The sequence below is a fragment of the Sarcophilus harrisii genome, chromosome 4 (assembly GCF_902635505.1).
Source record: "Sarcophilus harrisii chromosome 4, mSarHar1.11, whole genome shotgun sequence".
NCBI lineage: Eukaryota > Metazoa > Chordata > Mammalia > Dasyuromorphia > Dasyuridae > Sarcophilus > Sarcophilus harrisii.
The window spans coordinates 457,500,755-457,526,286 of record NC_045429.1 but is presented as its reverse complement, the minus strand read 5'-3'; the positions used below and the strand labels follow the sequence as shown (position 1 = coordinate 457,526,286).

At 50.5% G+C, this 25,532-nt stretch overlaps 1 protein-coding gene across 7 annotated transcripts; it reads left to right on the top strand.

Annotated features, from left to right (window-relative positions):
• Positions 1-4,380: 4,380 nt before the first annotated feature.
• On the top strand, positions 4,381-23,972 carry RBM44 (RNA binding motif protein 44). Of its 7 annotated transcripts, none has more exons than XM_031968217.1 (16): positions 4,381-4,601; positions 8,483-10,137; positions 10,341-10,399; positions 10,728-10,904; positions 12,119-12,305; positions 12,411-12,433; positions 12,598-12,685; positions 13,624-13,738; positions 14,278-14,394; positions 15,654-15,739; positions 15,890-15,939; positions 18,173-18,323; positions 20,668-20,813; positions 20,920-21,064; positions 22,220-22,269; positions 23,508-23,972. In XM_031968217.1, exons 1-15 carry the CDS (start codon positions 4,454-4,456, stop codon positions 22,244-22,246), a joined length of 3,174 nt encoding a protein of 1,057 aa, XP_031824077.1. In that variant the 5' UTR covers positions 4,381-4,453; the 3' UTR covers positions 22,247-22,269; positions 23,508-23,972. The 7 variants fall into 7 exon arrangements, 6 of the variants coding, with proteins under 6 accessions (XP_031824077.1, XP_031824075.1, XP_031824076.1 ...); XR_004234110.1 differs by having other exon boundaries at positions 4,382-4,601; positions 15,866-15,939; positions 18,032-18,323; positions 22,220-22,307; XM_031968215.1 differs by having other exon boundaries at positions 4,382-4,601; positions 18,032-18,323.
• The last annotated feature ends 1,560 nt before the right edge of the window (positions 23,973-25,532 follow it).

Here is a 25,532-nt window from a genome sequence, read left to right as displayed (position 1 = left end):
CGGACGCCATTATGCCCCCAGCGCAAACCCGGGCCCACGGTCATTTGGCGGACGAAGGCCAGAGAGCCGAGGAGATTCTCCCGGCCGTCCCCGAACCTCTCTGCACGAGACTCCCTTGGTTCCACTTTGCGAAGGAGCCAGGATTTAGCTCCGCCCTCCTTCCCGGCCCTAGATCTGAGATCGCAGGAAACTCGAGAACGGGCAGCGCGAGCTTTGCCGCTACCGCTGGCCCTTCCCCTCTCCCCCATCCCCAGGTGCAGGAGTCCTGCCGCCTCCCCTCCCCCACCCCCGGGCCCTTCCCCTCCCCCCCATCCCCAGGTGCAGGAGTCCTGCCGCCTCCCCTCCCCCACCCGGGCCCTTCCCCTCCCCCCCATCCCCAGGTGCAGGAGTCCTGCCGCCTCCCCTCCCCCACCCCCCCCCCCCCCCATCCCCAGGTGCAGGAGTCCTGCCGCCTCCCCTCCCCCACCCGGGCCCTTCCCCTCCCCCCCATCCCCAGGTGCAGGAGTCCTGCCCCTCCCCGGGCCCCCGTCCCAGCCCTGGCTCTTTTTCCAGCTTCGCCGGCACTGCAAAGCGGGAACTGGAGGGAAAACGGCATGGTGGCGGTGGAAAGATGAAAGCCAAGCGGCCCCCCCAACAGGAGCTCCCTCCGAGGCGCCTCCCGCCTCCCCCCGCCCGCCCCCCAACGCCCTTGGTTCCGGGCCGGATTCGGCCTCCGCCCGGAGATCGCCATTTGGCGGGCCGGGGAGGCGCAATCCGCCATTTTATGTTTGGGGGGAAATTGGGACTTGCTTTTTTATTGCATCTTCTGAAAAATTGGGAGGGAAGGAAGGAAGGGCAATCTGGAAGGGGACTTGAGTAGTAGTAGCCTAATTCTCCGCTTTTCATACACAAAGCACTGTGGAGCCATAAGCCATTACCGAGCAAAACTCCTTCACCGGAAACGAGAAGATGGTCATCGTCCAAGCAAAAGTGACCTTACGAGACTCTTCACAGACAACAAAGGAAGGCTTGCGAAAGGGTTTTTTTTTTTTTTTGCATCAGTTCAATCGTAAGAATATTTTATTTCAGAGTAAATGGGCAATAGCTTCACTGAAGATGATAGCTTTTTATTTGTATTATTTAATCCTTATATTGGGAATTGAAGTTCACTTCTTTTAAAGGATGTAATGTTGCAAAAAAATTTACAAAAGGGAATTGCAATGTTAAAAATAAAACAATCCGGTATTTATGTTATTTCCACTTTGTTCGCCAGTTTTCAAGACTGAACGCTGAGTGGTTTGCTTCATAGGAGTCGACACCGATTTCTGAAACCATACTTGAAATAAACTGTTTCCAAGTGCAAACAAAACCTCACAGCACCAGGGGCTCTTGACAGTATTTAGTTCCTTAAACTGTCTAAAAACCCTTCTCTTCCACTGCTTTAGAATGTTAAAGAGATGTCTGAATTTGAAAGTTGGTGATAAAAAAAAATGATTTAAAGGAGCAAAGCTGCTTGGTGGTTAGAGCAGGAAGAGACAGTTCAGTTCCTACCTTCAGACATTCACTAGTCATGAAAAATTCGCTGGACTTGAGTAAGTCACATGAAATCTCTCATCCTAAGATTGTGTTCACTAAGATGGTCTCTCCCCCCCCCAATAATTGAACAGTTAAATTGCATTTTGTCCATTTTTCATCAATTTTTTTTCCTTTAATCCTTCATAGAGGCAGCATGATATAGGGATCGGGGTCCCAAAACTCTCCCTGAGATTCCCCTAGCTTTATGGCCTTTAGTTCTGTGCCTTCAGCCATAAGCTGAGCCATCAGCTGGTCTCCTGGGACCAGCTTACCTACAAGTCAGAAGGGTTACCATCTCCATCTGTCTTGGCCGAGGGAGATCCTACATGGAGGGTTTTATTACTACTAAGGGTTTTACTCCTCCTCCTCCTAAGATTGGAGGGTTTTAAATGTCTCTCCTCACAGCGCTGCCAAAATATTCTTGACTATTTCAAACTGTCAACCAACTCATAAGCCAACAGAAGCCAAAAAACAGGGCCAAGAAAAGACCCGATTCCCATAACTCCTAACAAGGCACAATTGCTGGAATGAACAAGAATTGAATTCTGAGATGTCAAACTGGGAGGGACCGTACAGACTGACTCCGAGTGCCTCATTTTACTGCTGAGGAAACTGGTCCTACAGCTATATGGGGCAGAGCAAGAATTCACACTCAGATTCTCAGCTCCCAAATCCACTGTACTTCCCACTGCATCGTGTCGCCTCTAACAATATGGCCCAGTTCCGTCCGACTGGCACAGGATTGGAGGGAGCTTTTTTCCTCAATAGCCTTGCCAACCTTGGACCAAGCCTTTTAAAAATACTTTTTGACATTTTAGTGGATTGTAAAGTACTATCTTAAGATTAAGTTTTTCTGATTTTAAGATTATTTTTTTCTTCCAAAGTATTTTTAAAATAAAAATATTTAATGATCAAAAGAACATTTAAACAGGGAAGTGAATTAAGCACTTATGTGCCTAGTTAAGTGCGCTAAGAGCCTTTTTACAAATATTCTCTCCTTTTCTGCTCACAAGCACCCTGAGAAGTGTAGGTGCTATAATTATCCCTATTTTATAGTGGAAGAAACTGAGACTGGAGCCACACAGTAAGTGTTGGAGGCTAGATTTGCGCTCCCCCCTGCATCACCAGCTGCTTCCAGGATAGTGAACTTGTTTCTTCGATTGCAAATTTTCCATATGTCTCAGCATTTGGGGAAAGGATAACTTTGCCAAAGAGCAGTCTGGAAAAAGTCAGCAATTCCCCCACTGTCCTTTAGGGAAAACCCAGTCACTAATCCTATCAAAAACAGAGAATTGTCTCCTTCGGACACCTTAAACACCTCCTGACCATGGACCCAAGGACTGGGTTGGAAGGTGAACAATACAACAACAAACCCTTCCTGCCTGGGGGGCTTACGTTCCACAGGAAGGAAATCCCAGCCAGTCGGACAATTCAACTTAAAAGTATATAAAACATGAAGCAAGTGGAGGAGGGGGGAATAGAATGCCGAGAACCTGGGGGAGGGGAAGGAGAACAGCCACAAGGCAGGCGTCCCGTGAGCTCAACAGTGAAGGGAGCTACAGGGGAAGGAGGGAGAGATGGAATATTGTCCATGAGAAAGGCTCAATGGGGAATTTCAGAGAGTGTCAGGCGGTGGGCGGGAGAGAGGCTCACAAATCAGGAGTCAGAGGCGGCCTTGGTTGTCTATGGCCCAACCCCTTCATCTTAGAGAGGAGGAGATTCAGGCTAAACAAGGTCGCTGAGGCCGAAGAGCCAGTATTGGGACCCGGCCCTCAGAGCCGCGCCGGGCTCTCCCACCGCGTGGGCTTCTGACGCCTCCCCCCCGCCCGGGACTCTGGCTCAGGGCCTGGTTCTGGCAGCCAGCAGGGCTGAGGGGGAGCCCGGCGGAGAGATCCCGCTCCATCCTCTGGGGCCCTCACTCCCCTCCTCCTCAAACTTGGTCGCACTGCCCTGTGCCAGTGCCCTGGTCAGACCCACGGCTGAGAAACGTCCGCCCGTTTAACTGCCTTGCAGAGAACGAAGGGGGAAGAGCCGAGGGCAAGGGCCCTGACAGAGGCCATTGTAGCAGCGGCGGGGCGCGGCCGGGAGGGCGGGGCGCGGCCGGGAGGGCGGGGCGCGGCGGGAGGGGCGCGGCGAGGAGGGCGCGGCCGGGAGGGGGGGCGCGGCCGGGAGGGGGGCGGCCGGGGAGGGCGGCCGGGAGGAGGGCGCGGCCGGGAGGGGCGCGGCCGGGAGGAGGGGCGCGGCGGGAGGGGGGCGGCCGGGAGGGAGGGGCGGCTGGGAGGTGGGGCGCGGCCGGGAGGGCGGGGCGCGGCCGGGAGGGCGGGGCGCGGCCGGGAGGGCGGGGCGCGGCCGGGAGGGCGGGGGAGGGGAGACCTCCCAGCCTGGCCCGGTGAATGGCGGGACTATGTCTGGCCCACACGAGGAGCGCGCTCCATGGGAGCCTTTCTCGGAAGCTCGGAGCCCTGTCACAAAGGAAATGAGGGGCCACGAGGAGAGTAGCCCGTGCCCCTCCCTCCGAAGCATCCGCCCCGCGCTCGGCGCGTCCCCTTTGAGTCCCGACCGCCGTCCAACACCGAGGGAGGGAGGGCACGTTTATGCAGGGACCGGGAGGCGCGGCTGGGGGCAGGCGGGGGGGGAGGTGCCGGACCGCAGCTGAGCCTCGCAAATAAATCTCGTTTTCACACACTCTCGGGAGCGCTCCTCCTCCACCACGCGGCACGTGTCGTGCCCTCGGCAACAAAGCAGGCCCCGCTACTTGTGCGCCTGCGCTCTCCCGCGGGCTCCGTGGGGGGGCACGCTCCCTCCGATTGCGCAGGCGCCGCACGAGGCGGTCACCGCCACTTGACGATTGGCGCTTACCTCAGCCAATCGTGGGGTCGCGACTCCCTCCTGGCTACCAATGGAGGGTCGCTCCAGGTCTAGGGGGCGTGGCCGACAGCCCACGCTTTCTAGCGGCCCAGAGCCGGGACGAAGGCGGCGGCGGGAAGTGGCGGCCGCGGCGGCGGCGGTCGCCGAGCAAGCTTCGCGGGCGCGGGCGCCGGCGCCGGGTGAGTGCGCCGGGCGGTGAAGGAGAGGCGGCGGCGGGGGCGCCCCGCGAGCCGCCCGCCGAGGCCCCTCAGCGTATGGCGCTCCGCTCCCTCCTCTCTCCCAGCCTCCGCCCACTGAACGCCCCCAGTATTCGAAACCTCCTTACCCGATACTGCTTCCAAGCCCCGTCACCTCCCAGAGACTGGCACCCCAAAGCCCGGCATCCCCGGGAGCCGCGCCCGCCCCTTCCCCACTTCTCCCCAGCAGCCAGCGCCCCCCCGGCAACTGGCGGGGCGCCCAGCTCTCCCACAAGTGGTCCCCCAGCTTCCCTGTCCCAGAAGGAAACCTCTCCCCAGCTGCCCCCTTCACCGTCCCCCCAGGGTCCAGCCGGCCCAAGTGGCGCCCCCTGGAACCTCGGGTAACGGCTGCCGCCCCTCCCCCCGCTCAACGGACGCCGCCCCTCCCCCCACCAAGAGGGTCCCGCCTCCCTCCTCCTTGCCCCTCCCAACCCTGGTGAGGGCGCAGCTACTTCCGACCCCACCCCTTCTCCGGGTCAGGTGGGCCCGCTGGGGGTGCTGGACCAAGTGTCCGGCTATCGCGGCCTTTTCCTCCTCTTCGCCCTGTCCGGCTGCTTGGGCTCCTCCAGATCTGGAGGCATGGAAGTGAATGGAGGTAACCTTCTCCGGCAGAGTCAGGGCGGATCATCAGGCTTGTGGCTGCGTTTCTGCTTGGGTTGAGGGGTCCAGCAATCGGGCATTCGGAGAGTTCTTAGCATGGGTTTCCTGAATGAGGGGAAAGTGTCTTTGTTTTCACTTCTCTTCCCCCACACTCCCACCTCCCCCCCCCTCGAGGGGGGAGACGTGTTTGCGGAAACAAACTTCCACGTGGACCATGCCCATGGACCATGCCCCTCCCTTTGCTCTCCGAGCCCTTCCTGTTGTTTCCTTAGGGCCAGTACAGTGGTCCCGGGAACTCGCTCTCACACGCTTCTTGTCTTGCACGCAGGCTCTGAAGCCCCTCCATCATTTCTTACTCCCAGAGTAGTATTTATTCCGTCACAGCAGGTATTCGTGCAATCAGTCGTTAACGTTCATGAAAAACCTACTGTGTGCCCTGCAGGCACTGTGAAAAGCATTGGGGATGCAAGAAGAGGCCCAAAGGCGGTGCCTTACCTCAGCAAACTCACAGTCTAACAGGGGAGACAACGTGCAAACACATACACACAAAGCACGATTCCAGGGAATGATACATGAATAAGTAAGAAGTAATCTACAGAGGGAAGGCACTGGAATTAAAAGGAGATGAGGTGGAATTTTAACTATGACATAAAGGAAGCCAGGGAGGTCAGTGGTTGGAACAGAAGAGGGAGAGCGTAGGAAGCAGAGAAAACAGGTGGACAGCCTTGGTTGTGGACCAGCCAGGAGGGAGGAAGAGGACATGGCCGGGAATAAGGTGTGAGAAGCCTGGAGAGGTGGGAGGGGCAGGTTAGAAAACGGTTGGAATACCAAAGCACTTTGTCTTTGCTCCTGGAAGCAATTGAGTAGGGGGTGACATGGTCAGTCCTGGAAGATAGGGAGTGGGGAAGAGACTGAGGGCCAGCAGAGCCATCGCCAGGACATTGCAGTAATCAAGGTATGAGGTGACCAAGGGCTACAGTAGGGAAGGGGCAGTGTCAGAGGAGGGAAAGGCCTTACAGGAGGGAGAAAGGAAGAGGTGAAATCTGCTAGAGATGTGGCAGAGGTGAAACCCACTGGAGATAGAACAGGTAAAATCCACTTGAAATGTAGCAGAGGTGAAATCCTCTAGAGATGTGGCAGAGGTGAGATCCACTGGAGATATAGCAGAGGTGAAATCCACTGGAGATGTGGCAAAGTTTTACAGACTTTAGCAATAACTTGGACAAGGATCAGAGTGAGAGAGAGTGGGGAAGTCCAAAATAACTTCTAGATTGGGAGTCTGAGGGCCTGATAGGAAGGTGTTTCTCTCCACAATAATAGGAAAGGGGGTGGGGGTGACAGAAGAAAATGAGTTCTGCTTTAGACATGTTGAGTTTAAGACATCAGCTGCATATCCACTTTGAGATGTCTGAAAGAATGTAGGGAGATTTGAGGTCAGCAGAAAGATTGGGGCAGAAAAGATAGATTTGAGAATCCTCAGCACAAAGATGGTAATCAAATCCAGGGCAACCAAAGAGATCACTCAGTCAAGTAGGAAGAGGGAGAGAAGAGGGCCCAGCCCAGGGTTCTGGGGAACACCTACACCTACCGTTAGAGTTGTGATCTGGAGGGGGATCCAGCTGGGAGGAGAACCCAGGAGATAGGGGTGAGAGAAGAAAGTATTATCAGCAGGAGGAAGTGATCAGCCCTGATCTATAAAATGGTGGTGAAAAGGCTTGATGAAAACCCCAGGGCAGGATGGCAGCTTTTGAAAGGGGGAGTGTCCTGGCTCCAGCCCAGTGCTGATCGGCCCCCAACAATGTGGAAGAAGGGCCGCCTCCTGCAGCAGTAAGGTCCCCCAAGCTTTGCTCCATGCTTTGGAGCAATTTAGAATTGAGCTTGGCATATGACTGGAAGCTTGAGCTCTTGAAAAAGAATTTCTCATTTTAGTTTAGGCCAAGGCCAGGAGTGGTCTGGAACAGAAAAATTCTGATGGACTTTTATGAGGGGATGGGGCCGCCCTGCTTCTGTGTTTCTGTCTCGGGGCTCAAAGGGAGCTGAACTAAGTTTCCAAGCCAGACCCTCGTGCCCAAACCAGGGCCAATGTGAGATTGGTTTGTGTGTCCAGGGCAGCCAGACTCTGTGTCGCCTCTACCTAGCCAAAGACTGCCACTACAGAATATTAATCATATTTATTTCTGCAATTATTGATACTTCTGCTCCTTTCTGAGCATTCCATATTACTATTCACTTATTTTTATATAGAGATACAGATATATGTACAGATACATAAATATACACATCTTAAAAACATTTTTCCTAATGTCATAGTTCCATTTTCCCAGTGGTTTTAGACGGCCCTTTATATCTAGTTTCATTTGACGCTAATTATGATATATCTTGTAAGAAGCTGGTCTGAATCTCACGCTATACTGCTTTTCATTTTGCTTATGCAATAGGGAGTCCGGAGTCCCTGTTACCAAATACTGCACTCTCTGGGTCACTGGGGCCTGAGTCTTCCTTGTCTAAGCATTTCTTAAGTACTGCTCCTCCAGGCCAAGCACTGTAACTGGATGTGGCAGATACTGAGACAAAAATAAAACTATTCCCAGCCCCAAGAAGGGGGAGGCAACCTGTTCATACAGAAGGGTAGAATAAATGCAAGGTCATGCCATGCAGCTGGGGGAGTAGTGAAGGAACATGTGCCAAAAAAACCAGTATCAGAATTGAGGAAAATGAGGGGTTCTCAGAATTGGATTTGAGGAAGAAGGGAGTTCTGGCTTTGGGGATGCCTGTGCTGAAGTATAGAAATGGACCATCCTGTGAGGAGCAGCAGAAAAGCCCAGAGCATGTGAAGGATTGTCAGGATTAATCTGCTTGAAAAGTCGGCAGGAGCCAGTAGGTAAAGAGCTGAAATGCAAATCAGTTTTGCTGTTATTTACACCGTACCAGATATCCTGGGAGATTGTGGCTTCATAAAACAGGCTGAGGGTTCTGGTAACATGATGACTTTCCTCCTCCCCCATTCCTGCTTTTTTAAAGATTTGAGTTGGGGAAGGTCTAGTCATTAGTAATTAGCAAAAGATCTAGCCTGGGCATCAAAAAATAACCCTCCCACCACTGAGAGTGTTCAGAAGTGGGGTGGGTCTCTTTGAAGGCCAGCGTGGACCCCAAAACCTGCCTGCCTGTTGACAGAGACTCTTGTCCAAAGGCACATTTTTACCCTGCACTTCTTTTGCTTTCAGATGAACCATCAAGTCCCAAGAGAAAACAGTTCTTCCTGGCCTCTCGTTATTATGATGAAAATGTCACTGGTGAAAGTCTGTTGACTATTTCTCGTGATCACTGCAATTTCTTAGTCTTGGAGCACCTGGACAAAGACAACGTGAGCCTCTTGGACAAAGGAGAGATGTCAGAGCTGTCCTTCTCGGGGAGCCCCCCAGCCTCTCTTGACAGAGCTCCCTATCAGCTGAGTGAGCTCTCGAACATAGCCGATTACGCTCTCCTGAATGATACCTATTCCATCCATATCTCAGACTCAGATTCTAAACTGAAAGAACATTTGTCATATCTAAGTTCAGAGACAGATCTCGAAATGCAAAAAGAGGAGCAATTTTTTGATATGTTGAAAGATGAAAGCAAGAATTCTAATGTTTTGGATGATATCTGCAGAAATCTAGATAGTGATTGTAAGGACATTAGTAGTAGTGATATTGAAAAGTGTGATCTAGATGAAGATTCCCAGCAGGAATATCACAGTGCTGAAGAGCAAGATTACTCAGGTTACCATTTAGATTTTGACCAAATAAAGACACTGTGTACTCCCAATTCAGAAGTCATAGAGTTGGGAAATTCTGATTATGAAATTAATGCTAATGGTCTGGGACAGAATCATGTGAAGAAATTGGAAGAAAGCACCTTTTTCTCCTACGAAACAACTCACATCCATACCCAAGAAGACGTGGCCGAGGCGCCCAAGCGTCATGATTACCTGTCTCTGACCGAGCATCACGGCCAGAAGTACTGGAGGTGCCAAGAGCAAGAGGCGAGTTTCACCAACCAGAGCTTGTTGGACGGCGTCACCCGCTTGAGCAACACTGAGGATGGGCAGGACGTGGCTCTTGGGCACGCGGCCCCCTCGCGCAGCGGCCCAGAGAAGGTGCCAAAGACCCTGAAAGCCGGCATTTCCTCCAACAGGAGGAGGTCTCCGCGAACCGAAAAGAAGGATGTCTGTGCGGAAGTGGGCGAGAATAGCCTTCTGAAGGGCATGGAAAAGCCCGCTTTGTTCCTGGAAAGAGCATCAGCAGCATCACGGCAGCCTGGCAAGTGTTTTCAGAGTTCTGCAGCTTATGTCTTTGATGAATCGGACGTTTCTGCCTATGACCAGTCGTGCTATAAATTCGTCCAGAGCACGGCCAAGCCGGACTTAGATTTCCCCATGACTCTGCCGAAGGTTCCAGCCAAGGAGAGCCATTTGGCAGAAGGAGATAGCCTGCCGGAAGCGGCCCGTGCAGGCGTCCTGAACAAAACGCACTTTATCAGCGTGGAGTCGAAGCATCCTCAGCACTCGGGGGCTGCAAACCGTGACTGCCTCGTGACCGTGAACCAGACGATCGACGCCAGTTCAGATTTCAGGGCCTGCTTCACGACGAGCCGGGCCACAAGCGCCAGGTCCTCGGTGGCCTCCAGGTCGAGCAATACGGAGATAACCATGATGAACAAGATGCGGCCCAGCGAGTGGGCGCCCGAGAAGCAAAAGAGCATCGCCTGCAACACGGACTGGTCCTCTCTGCAGGACTGGGCGGGGGAGGAGGGCCACCTGCCGGGGCCTGCGCCCAGAGGCCTAGACAAAGCCCTTCCGGCTGAGAATTCAAAAGCTAATGATGATTTGTTTATTAAGGTAACTGCCAGCTTTTCTGTTCTTTCTACATCCCATGGCGCCTCCCTGGTTTTCTCCACTAAAATTAGGGTGGGTAGGATTGATGGGAAAAGTATGTAAGAGACTACATTTGGTATACCAATGGGGGATTCCTGGCAGTAGCTTGTGGGGTGGCTTGATTTCCGTTGCTGAAAGTTTCTAATTGTTTGCCAAAATCTTTTCAGGATTACCTGGAACTGAAAAATAAATATGATATGAAAGACTTAAAGAAAAACTCTGAGAGGTATGTCATATAGTTTATGTAATGTTTTTACAGTCAATTGTGAGTGACAAGCTCCCTCCCCTGTCTTCTCCAGGGCCAGCAGGTAAATGAGAAATCCTTACTATAATAATTTCTAACTTAGAAAAAGTATGAATTATTAATGCCTTATTTTTTTAAATAACAAATTTATCTTTAATTCTCCAATTCTTTTCTAGTAAAGGTTACTGCACAATTCTTCATCTCTTATAGATATTGATTTAAGATAAAAATCTCAAAAACAAATAACTTGCTCTTAATGTTAAGTAGACTTCTTTTGAGTTTTAACCTAATCCTGCTCTTTGTTTTAAAGTCAGTTTCAACCTTCTAAAGAAGTGGAGAAGAATTTTTCACCCAAATGTTGTCAGAAAACATTGCAGAGAGCTATAAAAGCAGAGTTGCAGCTTTTAAGAGCCCATTATCAGATGTGTCATCAACATTGTTGGAAAATTTACAGACTTATAATGGAAGAAAAGGAAAGCTTTACTAGGCATGTATTGATTGCTTTTAAAATAATATCTGTCCAAATCACATCAGAAAGAAATCATATTAGCACGTTACAAAATTAATATTCATGAATTTGATGTCTAAAACTGTTTTGTTAAGCTTAGAAGGGTGGAGTATTATGACTGGTGCTAGTCTGGGCAAGATCGTTAGCCCCAGAGCAAAGGTACCTTTAAATGCCTCCTCCTTGGGCGTAGTGGGAATGAGTCAGTGCCAGCCCCTCTGAAGGTTCCTGACGGGAGTGGGCTGCCACGGCCATGAACATGTCAAGCTTCCCTAGTGTTTGCCTTAGAAAGGCAATCCTACTAGTTATTTCATTATTCTTTTGAAAACTTCTTTTGATTCTAGTAGCAATCGGCCTCTGTCCGTTTTGTACAATGTGACGTATAAAAAGTTTGAGAGACATAATTTCTGGATAATAAATCATTTCATTAATTATGCTATCAGATAACAGAGGTCAGGAGCACTCTCGAATGCCAAAGAACCCTCGTGGGACCCACTCAGGACTTACATGTCCTTGGAAGAGGGTAGAAATAAACTGTGATTGCCTAACAAAAGGGAATGGTTAACAAATAGAGAATAATTAAAGGCTGGCTTGACCTGAGTTGAGACTGGGGGAGGAAGGATCTGATCACCCATTCTTGGACGCTTCTCTCTTATCCAGACTACCTGACAAGGGCAGTCTAGTCCAGCTTCTTAAACAGTGACCCCATATGGGATCTCGTAACTTAATGTGGAAGAGTCACAACATTTTTTTATTTTATAATTTTATCATCTTATTTTTTATTATTAGCAAATGTTTGATTTGTATGCCTATTTTATATACCTGTATATCTGAGATTGTAAGAATCCCTGATCTAAACAAGAGGGATCCACCTCTACTGGCCCCTGACTAACCAAAATCCAGTGGATAGGATTTCATTAGATTCAGATCTCTTTATCTTTTGATCAAGTCTACATTTTCCCAATGGGATCCATCTGCCCAAAATTTCAGCATCATATCAGCCCTGCCCTTCAAAGGCTGACCAAACAGCCTACAGAAAATAAGGAAATGGAGGGGAGAAAACCTTAGTCCTCATTCAATAATTGGTTGTTAATATAAGAAACCATTTCTCTCAGTGAGAGTAATAAGTTTGTGTGTATAAAAGCCCAGGCTACGAGGGGTATGTACTCACTCATCTATTCTTTATGGCTTAACAGGAATTGTGCAAGTGATTTTGCTAAAACAGAATTAGAATCTACATTACTGTCCCTTTTTGGAGATCTGAAATTTAAATATTTGAGTATGAGAGAAAAAATAATAAAGGGAATACCGTTGGACGAATTGCCTCCCCTGTCTGTAGAGTCCAAATTATCATCTTTCTTTTCCACTTTTAATCCTTCCAAGGTAGGTGATTCAGTAAAGTGGGTGGTTTTTTTAAAAAATATATTCTGCAGAAAAGAGTCATGTTCTAATGGACTTCTTCTTCCCTGTCTGTTCCTCCCTCTCCAGATAATAAAGGAAGACTCTCATATGTAAGTTGTTTTTTCCTAATTCAGATAAGCATCAGCAAGCTCTAACAATAAACGTTCTGTTTTTCCCTGTCTGTGTTCTACATTTGGTTCTTACTCAGAAATGTGATTTTTTTCTGACGTGTCCTGTTTGTGTATGAGAGTAATCGGTGTCTCTTCCATTCTAGCCTTTCAGCACCAAACTCGTCCCCTGATGTTCCTGCTGCACACAGTGCTGACCTTGGTGCCGCCCACTTGAAAGGGACTCTCTCTCAAGTGAGTTTTGGGCCCCTTCCCAGTGAGGACAGCCCCCGGGACAGTGCTGGTACCCCTCCTGGCTCGGCTGTGGGGACCCTGGGATGCTCCAGCTGGTCCCTCTTGCCTCCAGGTCTCAGTCACCTCTGGTGCAAAGTGAGAAGTCCTAGTCATTCCCCTTTCCCCACACACATCATATACCCTCCCTCCAGGCTGGAGGTGAGAATCGCTCATTATAATCACGGCTCTTTTGTGGGATGCTTTACACCGTCCCCCACCCCAACAGCCCTTTGAGGGGGGCAGTATGGGTTCTAGATGGAGAGACCTCAGCCCCACCCCTTCCCCAGGCCTCCAGCCCTGCCTTTGGGTCCTTGCCTTTTAATCTCATGTGGAAGGTATCTCCGCTCAGGTATTGGATAAGCACCCAGTCTAGGCCTTCGGGTGCCACATGGTCATAGATGGACCCCTGGAAGAGCCAAGGAAGGCTTCCCCAGGGGTTTGGGGATGTCTGCCTAGAGTATGGGAGGGGGCCTGTGAAGGAAGCATGGCCACTGTAAGGAGATGTGTGAGACCACCAAGTCTCTGGAGCAGGACAGTGGCTGGAGCCTCTGGAAGCTTGTTCTGACAGGGCAAGAATGCCCCCAGAGGGTCTGAGGGACCTATGGGAGGGCTTCCATGTTGTGCTTGAAGTTCTGTTTGGGCCAGGATGTCAGGGGCCTAACAAGGGGCTCTTTAGGCAGCTAGTGCAGGACCAGCGATGGGGCCAGTCTTGTGCTTCTCCCCACTCCTGCCTCAGCTCCTTCTGCTAAGACACGGAATTGAAAAACGTTTGTACAAAAAAAAAATTTGGTGCCGTTTGTGACCAGGAGCACACGTCACCTATTGCTCATGCAGACATTTTGGAATGGGGGGGCGGGGACAAGATGTAACTTGTGTGTATTTTTCCGATTCCTCCTCAGACCCTCCACACATCCGAGAATGTTCATCCCAAACAAGAAGCAGCCTCCAAGAATGACAGCAGAAAGACCCGGGATCTGAATGTCGGCTTCCGAAATCTGAAACTGGATGATGAAAGTCAGTGTCACAGCCCAGCGTGACCCGAGTGATGGGGGAGGAGGAGAGTGTTCATCACCCCCATCTAAACCAGCATCCGGGGGCACACGGTCATAGAGTCCCAGGCCGGGTTAGGATGGGCCTGAGACCCCAGTTCTGTGGCTGGACCCATCTCCACCTTAGCCTGATTTCCTCAGCTGTCAAATATGGACAATAATAGCCCCCCACACCCTCCACTTCCATAGGACTGTTGTGAGGATCAGCTGGCTCCCAGTAGGTGCTTAATAAATGCTTGGGACCCTTCTTTGCCAGTTTGCCCATTATTCTGTGGCTTTTAATTGCAAATTGAGAGGTCTGGCTTTCTGTCCGTTCTGGACCCGGAGAGCATAGAAAGGCTTTGTCCAGGTGGCCCGATTCGGAGGGCCCAGCCCTTGGAGTTCTAGTGCCGAAGGCCCTCGGCTCTTGGGCTCTGAGAAGGGCCGGGCTCCCCCGCACTGCCCATCCCGGGGAATGGCCGCTGGTCACTGCGACTGAGGCTCCCTGGGCCTTTGGTTTTCCAGATTACCCAAAACGTCAGGAAAAAAGTGAAGGCAAAGAAAACCTGATGGGCACCAAGTGCTTGGAAATATTGAACCCTCAGATGGAACCAGAGCAGAGGAGCTCCGAGGTCACAGCAGGTGAGTTCTCCTTGGCTCAGGGAGAGGAGCTCAAGGAAGAACACTCCTTTGACTCTGGCCCCGGCCTCCCCCCACCTTATCCTGGACACCCCCTCCCCTTTCCCACCTCCCACCCCTTAGGTCTACTGGCCGCCTGGCCTGGCGAGAAAGGCGGCTCCTCCTTGCAGGATGCCCCATTGAAGCCTTCTCATGCACAACTCCCCCGGCCTGTGGAGCAGCTGCAGCTTTGTGTCCCTTGGAGTTGATGGGTTCTGTGCTACAGAACCTGTAGAGGGTCTGAGGAGTGTTCGTACTAATGGATCCAGCCAGTGGGCTGCCCCTCCCCCTCTCCATGCGTTAGACATCCCTCTGGGACTTTGGGGGTGATTTTCTTGGGTCAATTGATGAGCCCAGCTTTCTTGGGTGGTCCTGAGCCATGTGCCGGGGCTCCAGGTTCCTCCTGGTCCAGAATAGGACCTTCCCTTGTGTAGACAACATTCTCCCTAACACAGGTCAGCAGTTCAGGCTATCCTGGGGTTGCCAGCATTGATGACTGCAAAGTGCCTTGGTTTCCCCTGTTAACCTGCAAAGGCCTCTGTGAGCAACCTGCAAGATCTTTACCTGAAAAGAGGGCCTGATAGCAAGGCTGAGGTTTACTCTGCTGCTTTGCTCACATGAGTTTTTAAAACTATTTTTTATTTTTTTCCCATTACATGTTATTTTTAACTTTTTTTTTTTTTTTTTTTTTTTTTTTTTTTTAACATTTTGAGTTCCAAATTCTACTTCCTTCCCTGAGATGGTAAGTAAGCAGCTAGGGGTTATACATGTGCAACCGTGGGACATGTTTCCATGTGAGTCATTTTGGACAAGAGATGAATACAAGAAAGAGAGAGGGAGCGTGAGTGTGCTTCCGTCTGTACTCGAGCAGTGTCAGTTCTTTCTCCGGAGGTGGATCCCGGGCATCCTTGTGAGTCCTTTGAGATTGCAGGCTGTGTGTGCACGAGCACCTCCCAAGCTCCAAGCGCAGCCAGAACCAGCTGAAAACGTTGCACAAAATCAAGCAGAAAGCCGGACCGTGGAGTCTGTGGCCTCCATGTCTGCTGACCTCGGGTGCTCTGGCCAGTGCCTTCGGCACTCTGCAGACATTGGCCTGTTGTGGATACTGGGGACTGGAACTTGCGGAGATAATACATTTATTTAGACTTATGCCAAAGTGGACATTCCTTTCCTTTGGAAAGCACATCATACTTAAATAACTGTCATGTTCTTTCCTCATGCAGAGAAGAAGATTTCCGAACCTCCCCATAGGGAGCCGAACAAAAGCTATCTCATTCACGTCGGCAGCTTGGGCCCTTCAGTGTCCGAGGTACAGGGGCCCCGGGCTGCCTCTTGAGACGGTTGTCGCAAGTCTTTTTAGACTGGCTACACTTGGATTTGTCACATGGGAGCTGGGGGGCTTTTAAGAAGTGGTCATGTGTCTTTTTCTTTCTAGACTGACCTAATGTCTCATTTCCAGAAGTATCAAGTTTCTGAAGTTTCCATTTGCACTTCTTCTCATAACTACAGGTAAATTGCATATACAGGGAAAAAGTCTCCCACTGACCCAGAATCGGGTTTTTTGGTAACATTGAAATCAATTGAGTTAGTCCTGTGTCCTGTAGTCCAGCCTTGCAGTCCTGACCCCGCTTTAAGTCGGGTAGGTGACCCCGGGCTGAGGAACCGTGTGCCCAGAGGGGTGGTCATCAGAACACCTCAGGAAGCATTTGACTGGTACGATGGACTTGGGTGCTACGTGTGCCCTCAGGATTGAAAGAGACATGGGAGAGATGAGTCCCATTGGAAGATCTGAGCCAGGGAACCTCCCTCAGCGGGCAGAGCTTTGTGGCGGGGGGGAACGGCCAGTGCCTCCCAGGTCCAGGGACAGTCAGAGATGGCGCTGAAGGAGCAGGAAATGCGTGGGAGGGATGAGAGGCAATGGAGCCCAGGCGCAGCAGGCGTTTGTGGAGAGTGTGCCATTTGTGGCCCAGGTGGTTCAAAATCCTTGGTGTCACATGCACTGAATTAAGACCATAGACTGAGAGCTGCAAGGCCTGTTAGAGATGATCTCATCTACCTCTTCCGAGGGTCATTTGGGGCAGGGGCTTCCCCAAGGCCGCCCCAGAAGCTCCAAACAGAGTCTGGACTAAGCCCCTTCAGGCTGAGTGACACCGGGCAGAAAGTCAGAGCTGCCACCCAGGCCGGCTGGGGCCGTGTTCGCTGTCTCAGGCCAGGTTTGTCTGCACACTGAATGTGAGATGCCCAGCAGTGCAGTTAATCTCGTTTTACAGCAGATTTGGGGGCTTTGAGGAAGGGCTTGTCTCCCTTTTTTGTCCTGGCCCTCTGAGGCAGCCACCTGAGGAGGCCTCCAGACACCTGAGGAGAATCATGTTAAGCATAAAACACAAAGGAAACGATCCTTTTTTCTTCCATTTGTCCTGTTCTAGTTTTTAACGTGTCATTTTTCTGAGTTACCTTTTGTATCTTTTTCCATTTGGTTTATTCTACTTTTTAAGGAGTTGTTTTGTTTGTTTGTTTTCCAGACAGTTTTTCCCTTCCTTTTCCAAGCTGTCGACTCTCTCATGCATACCGCTCGTTTCTTTTCTCATTTTTTCTTCTCCCTCCCTCGTTTGTTTTTTGGAGGCTTCTATGAGCATTTCCCAGAAGCCTCTTTGGGCCTGAGACCAACTTATTTCACTCTGAGATTTCCTCTGGCACATGTCATTTTTTAATTGCTGTTCTTTTTCACTTCTTAGATTCGTACCCTGCAAAGACAGTGGTCTGACTGTACGAGCAGCTGACTCAGGGATAATTCCCCCATCCAGAATGAGTCTTTTCCTGCCTCTCATTTTTTGTCGCATTATTAGCTGTTTACTATCCATTTCTTGAAGAATGTGCTGATGTTATAAAGGGGGCAAGGGGTGAAGGCCAGGGAGGGCATTGTGCCTTCTTCTCTTGTTTCTTGAATGAATGAGCTCTAAGAGAAGAAGACAGAGCCTGAGACAGTTGTATGATCTTGGACAAGTGCCCTGCCTTCCTGAGAGCCTCAGTTTCCTTCTCTATGAAATGAGTCTGCCAGACTCGATGGCCTCTGAGGTTCCCTTCCACTCTAAATCAAGAGCCTGTGATTCTGTGTGAAATGCCATTTTCTCTTTTTTGGCCAGTGAGAACAGGATGCCGCTTTGGGATTTCCCCAGAAACGGTGGGAGGGGGAAGAGCACTTGCTTGAGAATCAAGACACAGCCGCTCAGGACTCCTCCATCTTGTCCACACATAATCCCTTGACTCTGTAGAGCCTTAATTGCCGCCTCTTTTTAAAATCACTGGGTGCACTCACTTGGTCTCAAATGCCTCTGTATGCTCTCAATCTGATGGACGTGTGGCCAAGTCAGTGTGGCCAGAGCAACAGCCTCCTAAGTAGAGAGTGCATGGAAATACAATTTTCACTTTTAAGCAATTCTTAGTCAATGCACAAATGTTTAAAAAATTGTTAGTTTTTAACAAGCGTTTGGAGTTTGGTTAGCTGACAGTTGATTTATGTTTAAAATGAAATATAATTCATCCATCACACACACCCCTCTTACAGTCGGTCTTTAAGACGTCTTGTCCCCTTGTGTTTCAGGTATGCATCTCTTGTTTTTAAAAAAGCCAACAAGGCAAAAATGGCTGTGGAAGAAATGAATGGGAAAGAAATCAATGGGAAGTCAGTCAATGTTCGTCTGGTCAAAACCCCCATAGAAAACGTCCCACCCCTGTCCTTCAGGAACGAAAGCAGGCTTGCTCTCGGTGGTTCGGAGAAGACGCTGGACAGCAAAGGCTCCAGCTCGGCCCCTTTGACTTCTAAGATATCGGCTCACGTGCTGAGGCCTCCGGCACCCGAGCAAGAAAGTGTTTCTCTTTCAGCCGACCAGAAGGTGAGGGTTTGGGGGCGGCTTTTCTCTGGGCCGGGGCATAAGCTGAGAAGCAGCAGGGTCCTCCCTGAGCCTTTGCGGTTCTTCCACTCTCGGGCCGAAAGCCTCGCTCCAGAGGAGCAAGATGCTTGCAGCCCCTCTCCCCTGGGTCCCAACAGCTCGCCAGACATTGAGTCTGTCACATCCAGGCTTTGTTACCAAAGCCCTGCTGCTGGTCCTGCCCCTAGCGCTGCACTTGCCCCTTCCGTCTTTTGGGGCTTCCTGGAATCATCTCCTGTCCCTCATTAAGAAGACACTTACATTGTGTGCCATGATTCGCCCCCTTGACCAAAGAAGACTGCAGTTCAGACCCCCATCTGTGGAAGGGTTTGGTCCCCACAGGCTCTGTGTGTGGACAACTCACTGTCAGAGGCAGTGGCCGACCCCTTCCTGGAAGGGCTGGAGCCAGAAGTCTGTCGGGCTTTGGTCTTCTGGCACGATGGCGGCAGCCATTTTTGTCCTCTTCCCCAGGTCTGATGGAGCGGTCTTCACTGGCTTTCCACTTGTGTGCTTTTTTCACCCAGTCATGGGCAGCTTGGGCTCTTGTCTGTTGAACAGGGCCTTGGACAAGAGTCCACTGGGGACCATTAGTTCAGACAGCTCAATAATCAGGCTTCTGTCTGAGAAGCTCGCTCCCCCAGCCGTGTGTCCGCTCAGAGCTCATCTTGGTGGGGGGGGGGGGGGTCGAACTAGTGTCTGCCTGACTCCTTTCCAGTTTTGGAAGCGGTTTTTGTTGAACAGGAGGTCTTTAGGGTCTCCTCACAGGCCGATTGACCAAGCAGCCACTGTTGGCTGATGCCTGTATTTCATCTCGCTTCTCTTAACCGAGCACTCAGGACCTGGAATTTAAGGTTAGGGTTCATGCCCACTGGGCCCCATTCTGCTCGTGCCATCACTTCATTCCCCTTAAGGTTTTCAAACTTTTGTTCCACCACATTGGCATTTCCCTGTTTCCTCTGTAAGGAAACTTTGGAGTTGAGGCAGTTCTAAACTTGGGGGTTGGGGTTGGGGGTGGGGGGGTGGGAGGACCACCATTTTTATTCTCTTGGCACCACTCCTATGAGACACTGATGTCCACTCATCTTGATCTCTCTCAAGTTCTGTCAGTCATGGTCTAGAGCTCTATTTCCAGAGCTCCTTCGTGGGTCCGAAAATTAGTTCTCAAATGTTTTGACATATTCTGGGGTGATTTTAAATATTTTCTTTACAATTTGTTTTGGAATTTGTTGGTAGGTTCAGAAAGGCGAGTGATTTGTGTGACTTTGTTTTGTATCCCGCTGCTTTCCTGAAATTATTATTTCATTTAATCGTTAAGTCTCTGAGGTTCTCTGAAGCAGACCATCGTGCATCTGGAAAGATTCATGATTGCACTTTCCTGCCTTCTGTCCTCCTTGTCTTACCTAATCACTGCAGCTAGAGTATGCCTGCTACAATATGAAATAATAATGGCCATCTTGGACCTCCTAGTTTTGGACCCAGATCTTCCTGGAAAAGCTTCTGCTTTGTCTCCACTCCATTTAGTATTAACTCTTGGTTATGGATGAGGCAACGTTTGGCATTGTGACAAAAAGGGCCCACGACTCCTGCGCCTTTTGGGGTTTTTAATAGAAGTGGGTATTGCATTAAGTTAAAAGCTCTTTTTGCATTTATTAATAGAATCACATAGAGTCAGCTCGATGGTGCAGCCAATAGGGCCCCAGATCCGGAGTCAGCAAATCCAGCTTCAGACACAGTTGTGCGCCAGACCAACCCCCAAATCTGAAATAATTCCAGAGAGAAACGTGGGTGGTCATTTGGGAGAGAGCGAGCTGGGCAGAAGCAGGGCCAGGAAGGGGGGCCTCCTCTCCCAGGATTTTGTGAGGCTTCATTCTGTAGAGTTCAGACACCAAGCTATGAGCATCTGCCGGCCTCCCTGGGCAGCTCGGAGGGCAGCTTGGCTTCCACAGTAAGTCCCTGGGTTCAGTCCAGCCTTAGGAAACTAGATTCAGAAAATATCAGCAAACTATCAATATAATGAACAATACTCTGTAGCTGTGTGGTCATGATCAAGTCACTTGACCTCTCTGCCTTAGTTTCCTCATCTACAAACTGGAGATAATAATTACCTCTTAGGATCATGGTGAGGGTCAAATGAGGCCATATTTGTAAAGAGCTTTGCAGACCTTAAAATATGTAGCAGTTATTATTATGTGATTTTCATTTTCTCATTAACATCATAATAGATTTATTTCAAAATTAGTTTCTTCCTTGCATCCCATAATTTTTCTTTATAAAAATGTCCATCTTTCTCTCCAAACATTCCCTCTAGAGTGGCAAAAAAGGTTTAAAACAGAATAAACCCGTGAAGTTGTTACCTGAAACGCCTCTTCCCTACATCCCTCCAAATATCTTGAATCTGGGGAGCTTCACCAAACTTCTGAGGAAGCTTGAAGCTCTGCACCCCGACATCAGCAGGTAACCCGAGCTCTCTTCCCTAGGTCGGGGTTCGGAAGGCGGGGAAGTCGAAGGACCAGCCTGTTGGGTCCGTCTCCATTTTGTTTCTCCCTTTGTCCCTGCCCAGAGACACCATCATCGATGCCCTCCAAGAGGTGAGGACCAATAACAAGGGTTTTCTGAGCGGCCTCTCCCTGACCACCATCGTCGAGATGACGACCTCTGTCTTGAGAAACTCGGCCTTCAAGAAGGAGGAGAAGAAGTATCGAGAGGTGAGTGGCTCAGTGCCTCAGCCCTGAAGGAGCAGTGGCTGGGGAGGTGATGGCCACAATGGCAGGGGGCCGGGGGAGCCTTGTGGTGAAAGCGGGGACCTGGCACTTAGAAGCTGGTCCAACAGGTCTGTGAAACATGCTCTGAGTCCGTATTAATCAGAGAAATGCAAATGGAAGCAGTGCCAGGGTTCCACCTCCCCCCTCTCCGAATGGCCAGTCTGACAAAAACGGAAAATGCTCATTGTACGGAGGGTGTGGGGAAACTGGGCCAGAAACACCTTATTGGTGGAGTTGTGAAGTGATGATTTGGCCATTCTGGAGAGCGATGGAGCCATGCCCGATGGGCTGCCAAACGGGGCAGTGTCCCCACTGGGTCTGGATCCCAAAAAGAAAAAAGGGAAAAAGGTTTAGAGCCGCCCCTTGTGTGGCAGAGGAATGGAAAGCCAGGCTGCCCCATTAGTTGGGGGATGGCTGAACAAGCTGCGGTGCCCGATTGGGATAGAACGGCGTCATGCTCTGAGAAATGATGAGAATCACACAAACAGATGCAAAGCGGAGTGAGTTGGTCCAGGAAGGTACTGTTGGCTGGGGAGTGAGAAAGCCTTAGCCCCTCTCAGCTGTGCAGCCACGGCAGAGGGAAGACCCTGTCCGCCCCTGGAGAGAATCCGATAGAGGGAGGGCAAATGCAGATGGAAACAGATTTCCCACCCCCACCCCGCTTTTTTTTTTTTTTTTTAACATGGCCAATAACAGAAATGTTTCCTTCTCAGTGGCCGAGGGACAGGGGAGAGGAGGGAGAAATTGCAACTCAGAATAAAGAAATGAGGGTTAAGTTTTTGTTGTTTTTAATCATTAAAGGCCTTTTTTTTTTTTTTTTTTAAGAGAACTGGCCCCACTGCCTTGTTTTAGAGATGAGAAAACTGAGGGCCTGAAAAGGAAAGGGATTTGTTCAGTCTCATGGCACTGATTGCCCTGAAGTCAAGTCTTTCATATGTGTGTCTTGTGTGAGATTCTTACTTTTTAAAATTAGTTGATAACAAGGTTTTTTGCAAGGGTCAATGTTGAAAAATTATCCAGGCGTACTCTTTGAAAAATAAGAAAAATTTTCTTTAATAAAATAGAACAAGTTGACAAAATGCTTTTTTCTGTTCCAAGGAAATATTCAAAGTTGGAATTCATTAGACTTCTCTGTTTCTGCACATGAGGTGAGCTGTCTCAGCGGGATGTCTGATACCTTTGCAAAGTAAGTTTTGGAGACTTCTGGGAAAATGGCAGAGAAACCACAAGCTAGCCTAGCCCCTTCCCCCTCTCAGCTTGAGACAAAGGGACAGAGGGAAGCAGACAGAGAGAACGAGATGAGAGCGGCCAGTGCCCGAAGGGCCCCTTGGCTGGTGGAGGCGCCCAGACGGGGAGGACCTGCTCTGCCCACGCGGAAGTGTGGCAGACGCCGTGCCCTCTGGTGGTATCCAGGAAGGCCCGAGTCGGTTGTTCCCTTCTTGGCCTTTGTCAAGGCCCCCTTGTTAGAAGCAGCCTGAGGCTCACGGGCACCCGGACCACTGCCGGTTGTTCAGCTAGGGAAGTGAAGTCCCCGGACCCTTTTCTCTGGGCGTGTTCCCCTCAGGGAGTACAGATCCAGCCTTAGGAACTCAAGTCATTTGGAGGTGACACAAAGCCGGGGAATCCTGCGTCACACAGTCAGGATTTGACTGTGAAGGGATCAAGCCTTTATAGAGCACCTACTGTGCTCTATTCATCACTATACAAATAATACCTCATGGCATCCTCACAACTCTATGAGGAAGGTGCTTTGTTGATCCCCATTTTACAGGTGAGGAAACTGAGGCAGGCCAGGTCCATACCATAGCCAGTCAGTATCTGAAATATTTGGATTAAAGAAAATGGATTTGACAGTCAAATGGGCAAGTGTGGTGGTTTGTGGTCTGGGGGTCTGAGTGACCCATAAGCTCAGTGGAGGAAGGGGAGCCAGGAGCTTGGTTCTTAGGTGGTCACAGGGTTGAAGCCGGTGTCTCAAGCCTGGGGGAGTGCTTGTGGTGCGGGGTGACTGGCCTTCGCTCAGGTTCATTGGCTAAGGGCCCCTGGCTCAGGCAGAAGTAGCTGCGTTACACGGGGCCTTTCAGTTGGCAGCCAGGCTAGCCCAGTGACCAGATTCATAGCCCAGGGAATCAGCCAGTCTTGAGGGCTGCCAAGAGTGACATCCCAGTTGTTAAATGTGGACCCCCACCCCATCCCAGATGTTGGGCGTGGCCCCCATCCCAGATGTTGGGTGGGACCCCCTGTCCCATCCCAGCTGTTGGGTAGGACCCCCATCCCAGACGTTTCCCCTGAGGGCCCTTTCCCCTCCTCCAGATCAGCTGGCTCCTGGGCTAGACCCAGGCACGGGAATCGTTACTTCTGACTTGTTCTCTCCCTTCTTGTTCCTCAGACTCCCCCAGCCCTTTATCACAGCCTTCTCTCCCAGGACAATTCTCATAAGAAAGTTTGAAGATAATTAAGAAAGCCCATGCGAGTGATGGGGCTGCCGGAGGCTGGCCCAGAGTTGCCAGCGAGTGCTCCGCTGCCTTCCTGTCCAGCTGGACTCAGAGCGGATGCTCACTTTGCGCCTGGTGCGATCCCAGCCACAGAACGCCTTCTTTAAAGCCCCGAGCCCTCCGGGGCTGCCAGGGCTCCAGGAGGCCAGTTCCAGCTATAGGGCGGCCAGTGTAGACACAGGTTGTCCCGGCATGTTTGCAGTCCCGAGGGCTCGAGGTGTGTTTGGGGTTGGTTTGGTTGCTTTGGGTTTTCAGGCACACTGCTGGGGCTCTGGGGCACTGTTGGAAGGTCACCGAAGAGTGTTGCATTTAGTTTTCAGGTGTCATTTGCTGCATTAAAAGTAGACCTTGGTCATCCATGTTTGGCGTGTTGTGGGTCACTTCTGAGGACTCTGTTGTTTCTTAAAATGTAAATTAACCTGCCAGCCTTTGAGGAAACGTCTGAACCTCCTCCTGCCTGCTGGAGTAGAGATGGGCTGCTCGAGGCAGGCCAATGACCCTGGCCACCCCCTGGGAATTTCCAGGCAGGCCAGTCTGACCTCTCCACCACGGTCGTGGCCCCATGAGCAACGGTGAGGAGGAGGTCGGGGCTGTGACTGTGAGAATGGCTGCTCTTGCCCAGGCAGACCTGGAGCCTTCTCCCTGTGAGCCTTCTCCCGCTGTTCACACGCGCCATTTTCTCTCGGACCCAGAGCAGCCGGTTTGATCTTGGTGTGACTGATGAGAAGGAATCTTCAGCCTCACTGGCAGCGGCAGGAAGGGCGCACTGATGCACTTCCTCCTGGGGGTTTGTTACTGTTGGGGTTTCTCATTCGGGCCCAACAAAGCCGAATGCTGTGCCCGATGGAGATGGGGATGGCGAGAGCTCAGCAGTGGGAGAAAGGCCGGCCTCCTGGGACCAGGAGAGCACAAAAGGTTCTGGAGGTTGCAGAGCAAATTTCTACCTACTTGTTCCTTGGGGAGGTTGGGTGAGAATAGGAAGAGCCAGTCTAGTCCTGGATCCTCATCATTGAGGACCAACCTACCGAGTTCTGAAACAAGCCTGGGAGCACGGCCTGAGGCCCCCAGAGGTCAGTCAGCCAGGCCTTCACCACTGGGCCACACGGCCTTTCTTCTCTTGGTCATCACAGTTTGTCCCTGAGACAAATTGAGCTTGTGGGATTCAAGCAATAATTTGTAGATAATAAAAGTTGGTTCTTCCCACAATAACCAATGAACAGTAGATGACTCAATAATTTTAAAGAAATCCAGTTATAAATACTTGAGGAAAATCCCAGTCCAGTTGGAGAGATGGCCGAGCTCTTGAGAATGGTGCTTCACTTGCCTGATCTTCCATGCAGAAGCTCAGGTCTGTTTTTCCCAGATCCCTGGGGGAAGAAGCCCCAGAAGGCTGAACCTTGTTCATGGATACCCAGGTAATGCAAGGGATAAGGTGGGACTCTTACACAGCCCTCCAGAAGCCATCCCTGCTGCATTTCTCCCCAGATGGTTCTCTTGGAGCTCCCCAGAATGCTTGATCATTTGGGGGCGGCTAAAGGCTAATAGCAGGTGCTGCTGCCTCAACTTCTTTTGTTTATTGCTAAGGTTAGCATTTCTAGTTTAATTACTAAATAATTATTATTGAATAATGGGCATCCTTTGTTTCACACCTGGTCTAATTGGGAACACTTCTAGCTTTTCTCCATTACATATAATGGTTGCTTTTAGGTAGATGCTGCTTGTCAGTTTAAGGAAAACTCCATTTAATCCTTTGCTCCCTGGTGTTTCTAGGAATGGATGCTATATTTTGTCAAAACCTTTTTCTTCATCCACTGAGATCATCATCTGATTTCTATTAGTTGGGTTATTGAGATGGTCCACTCTGCCAGTAGTTTTCCTGATGTTGAACCAGCCCTGCACTCCTAAAAATCCCATTTGGT

Bases quoted from the DNA above. Each gene is read 5' to 3' on its own strand.
- RBM44 (XM_031968214.1), top strand. From the start codon at position 4,454: ATGGAGGGTCGCTCCAGGTCTAGGGGGCGTGGCCGACAGCCCACGCTT. The intron at 14,395-15,653 runs GTGAGTTCTCCT...TTCCTCATGCAG, and splicing joins GAGCTCCGAGGTCACAGCAG to AGAAGAAGATTTCCGAACCT. The intron at 21,065-22,219 runs GTGAGTGGCTCA...TTCTGTTCCAAG, and splicing joins AGGAGAAGAAGTATCGAGAG to GAAATATTCAAAGTTGGAAT.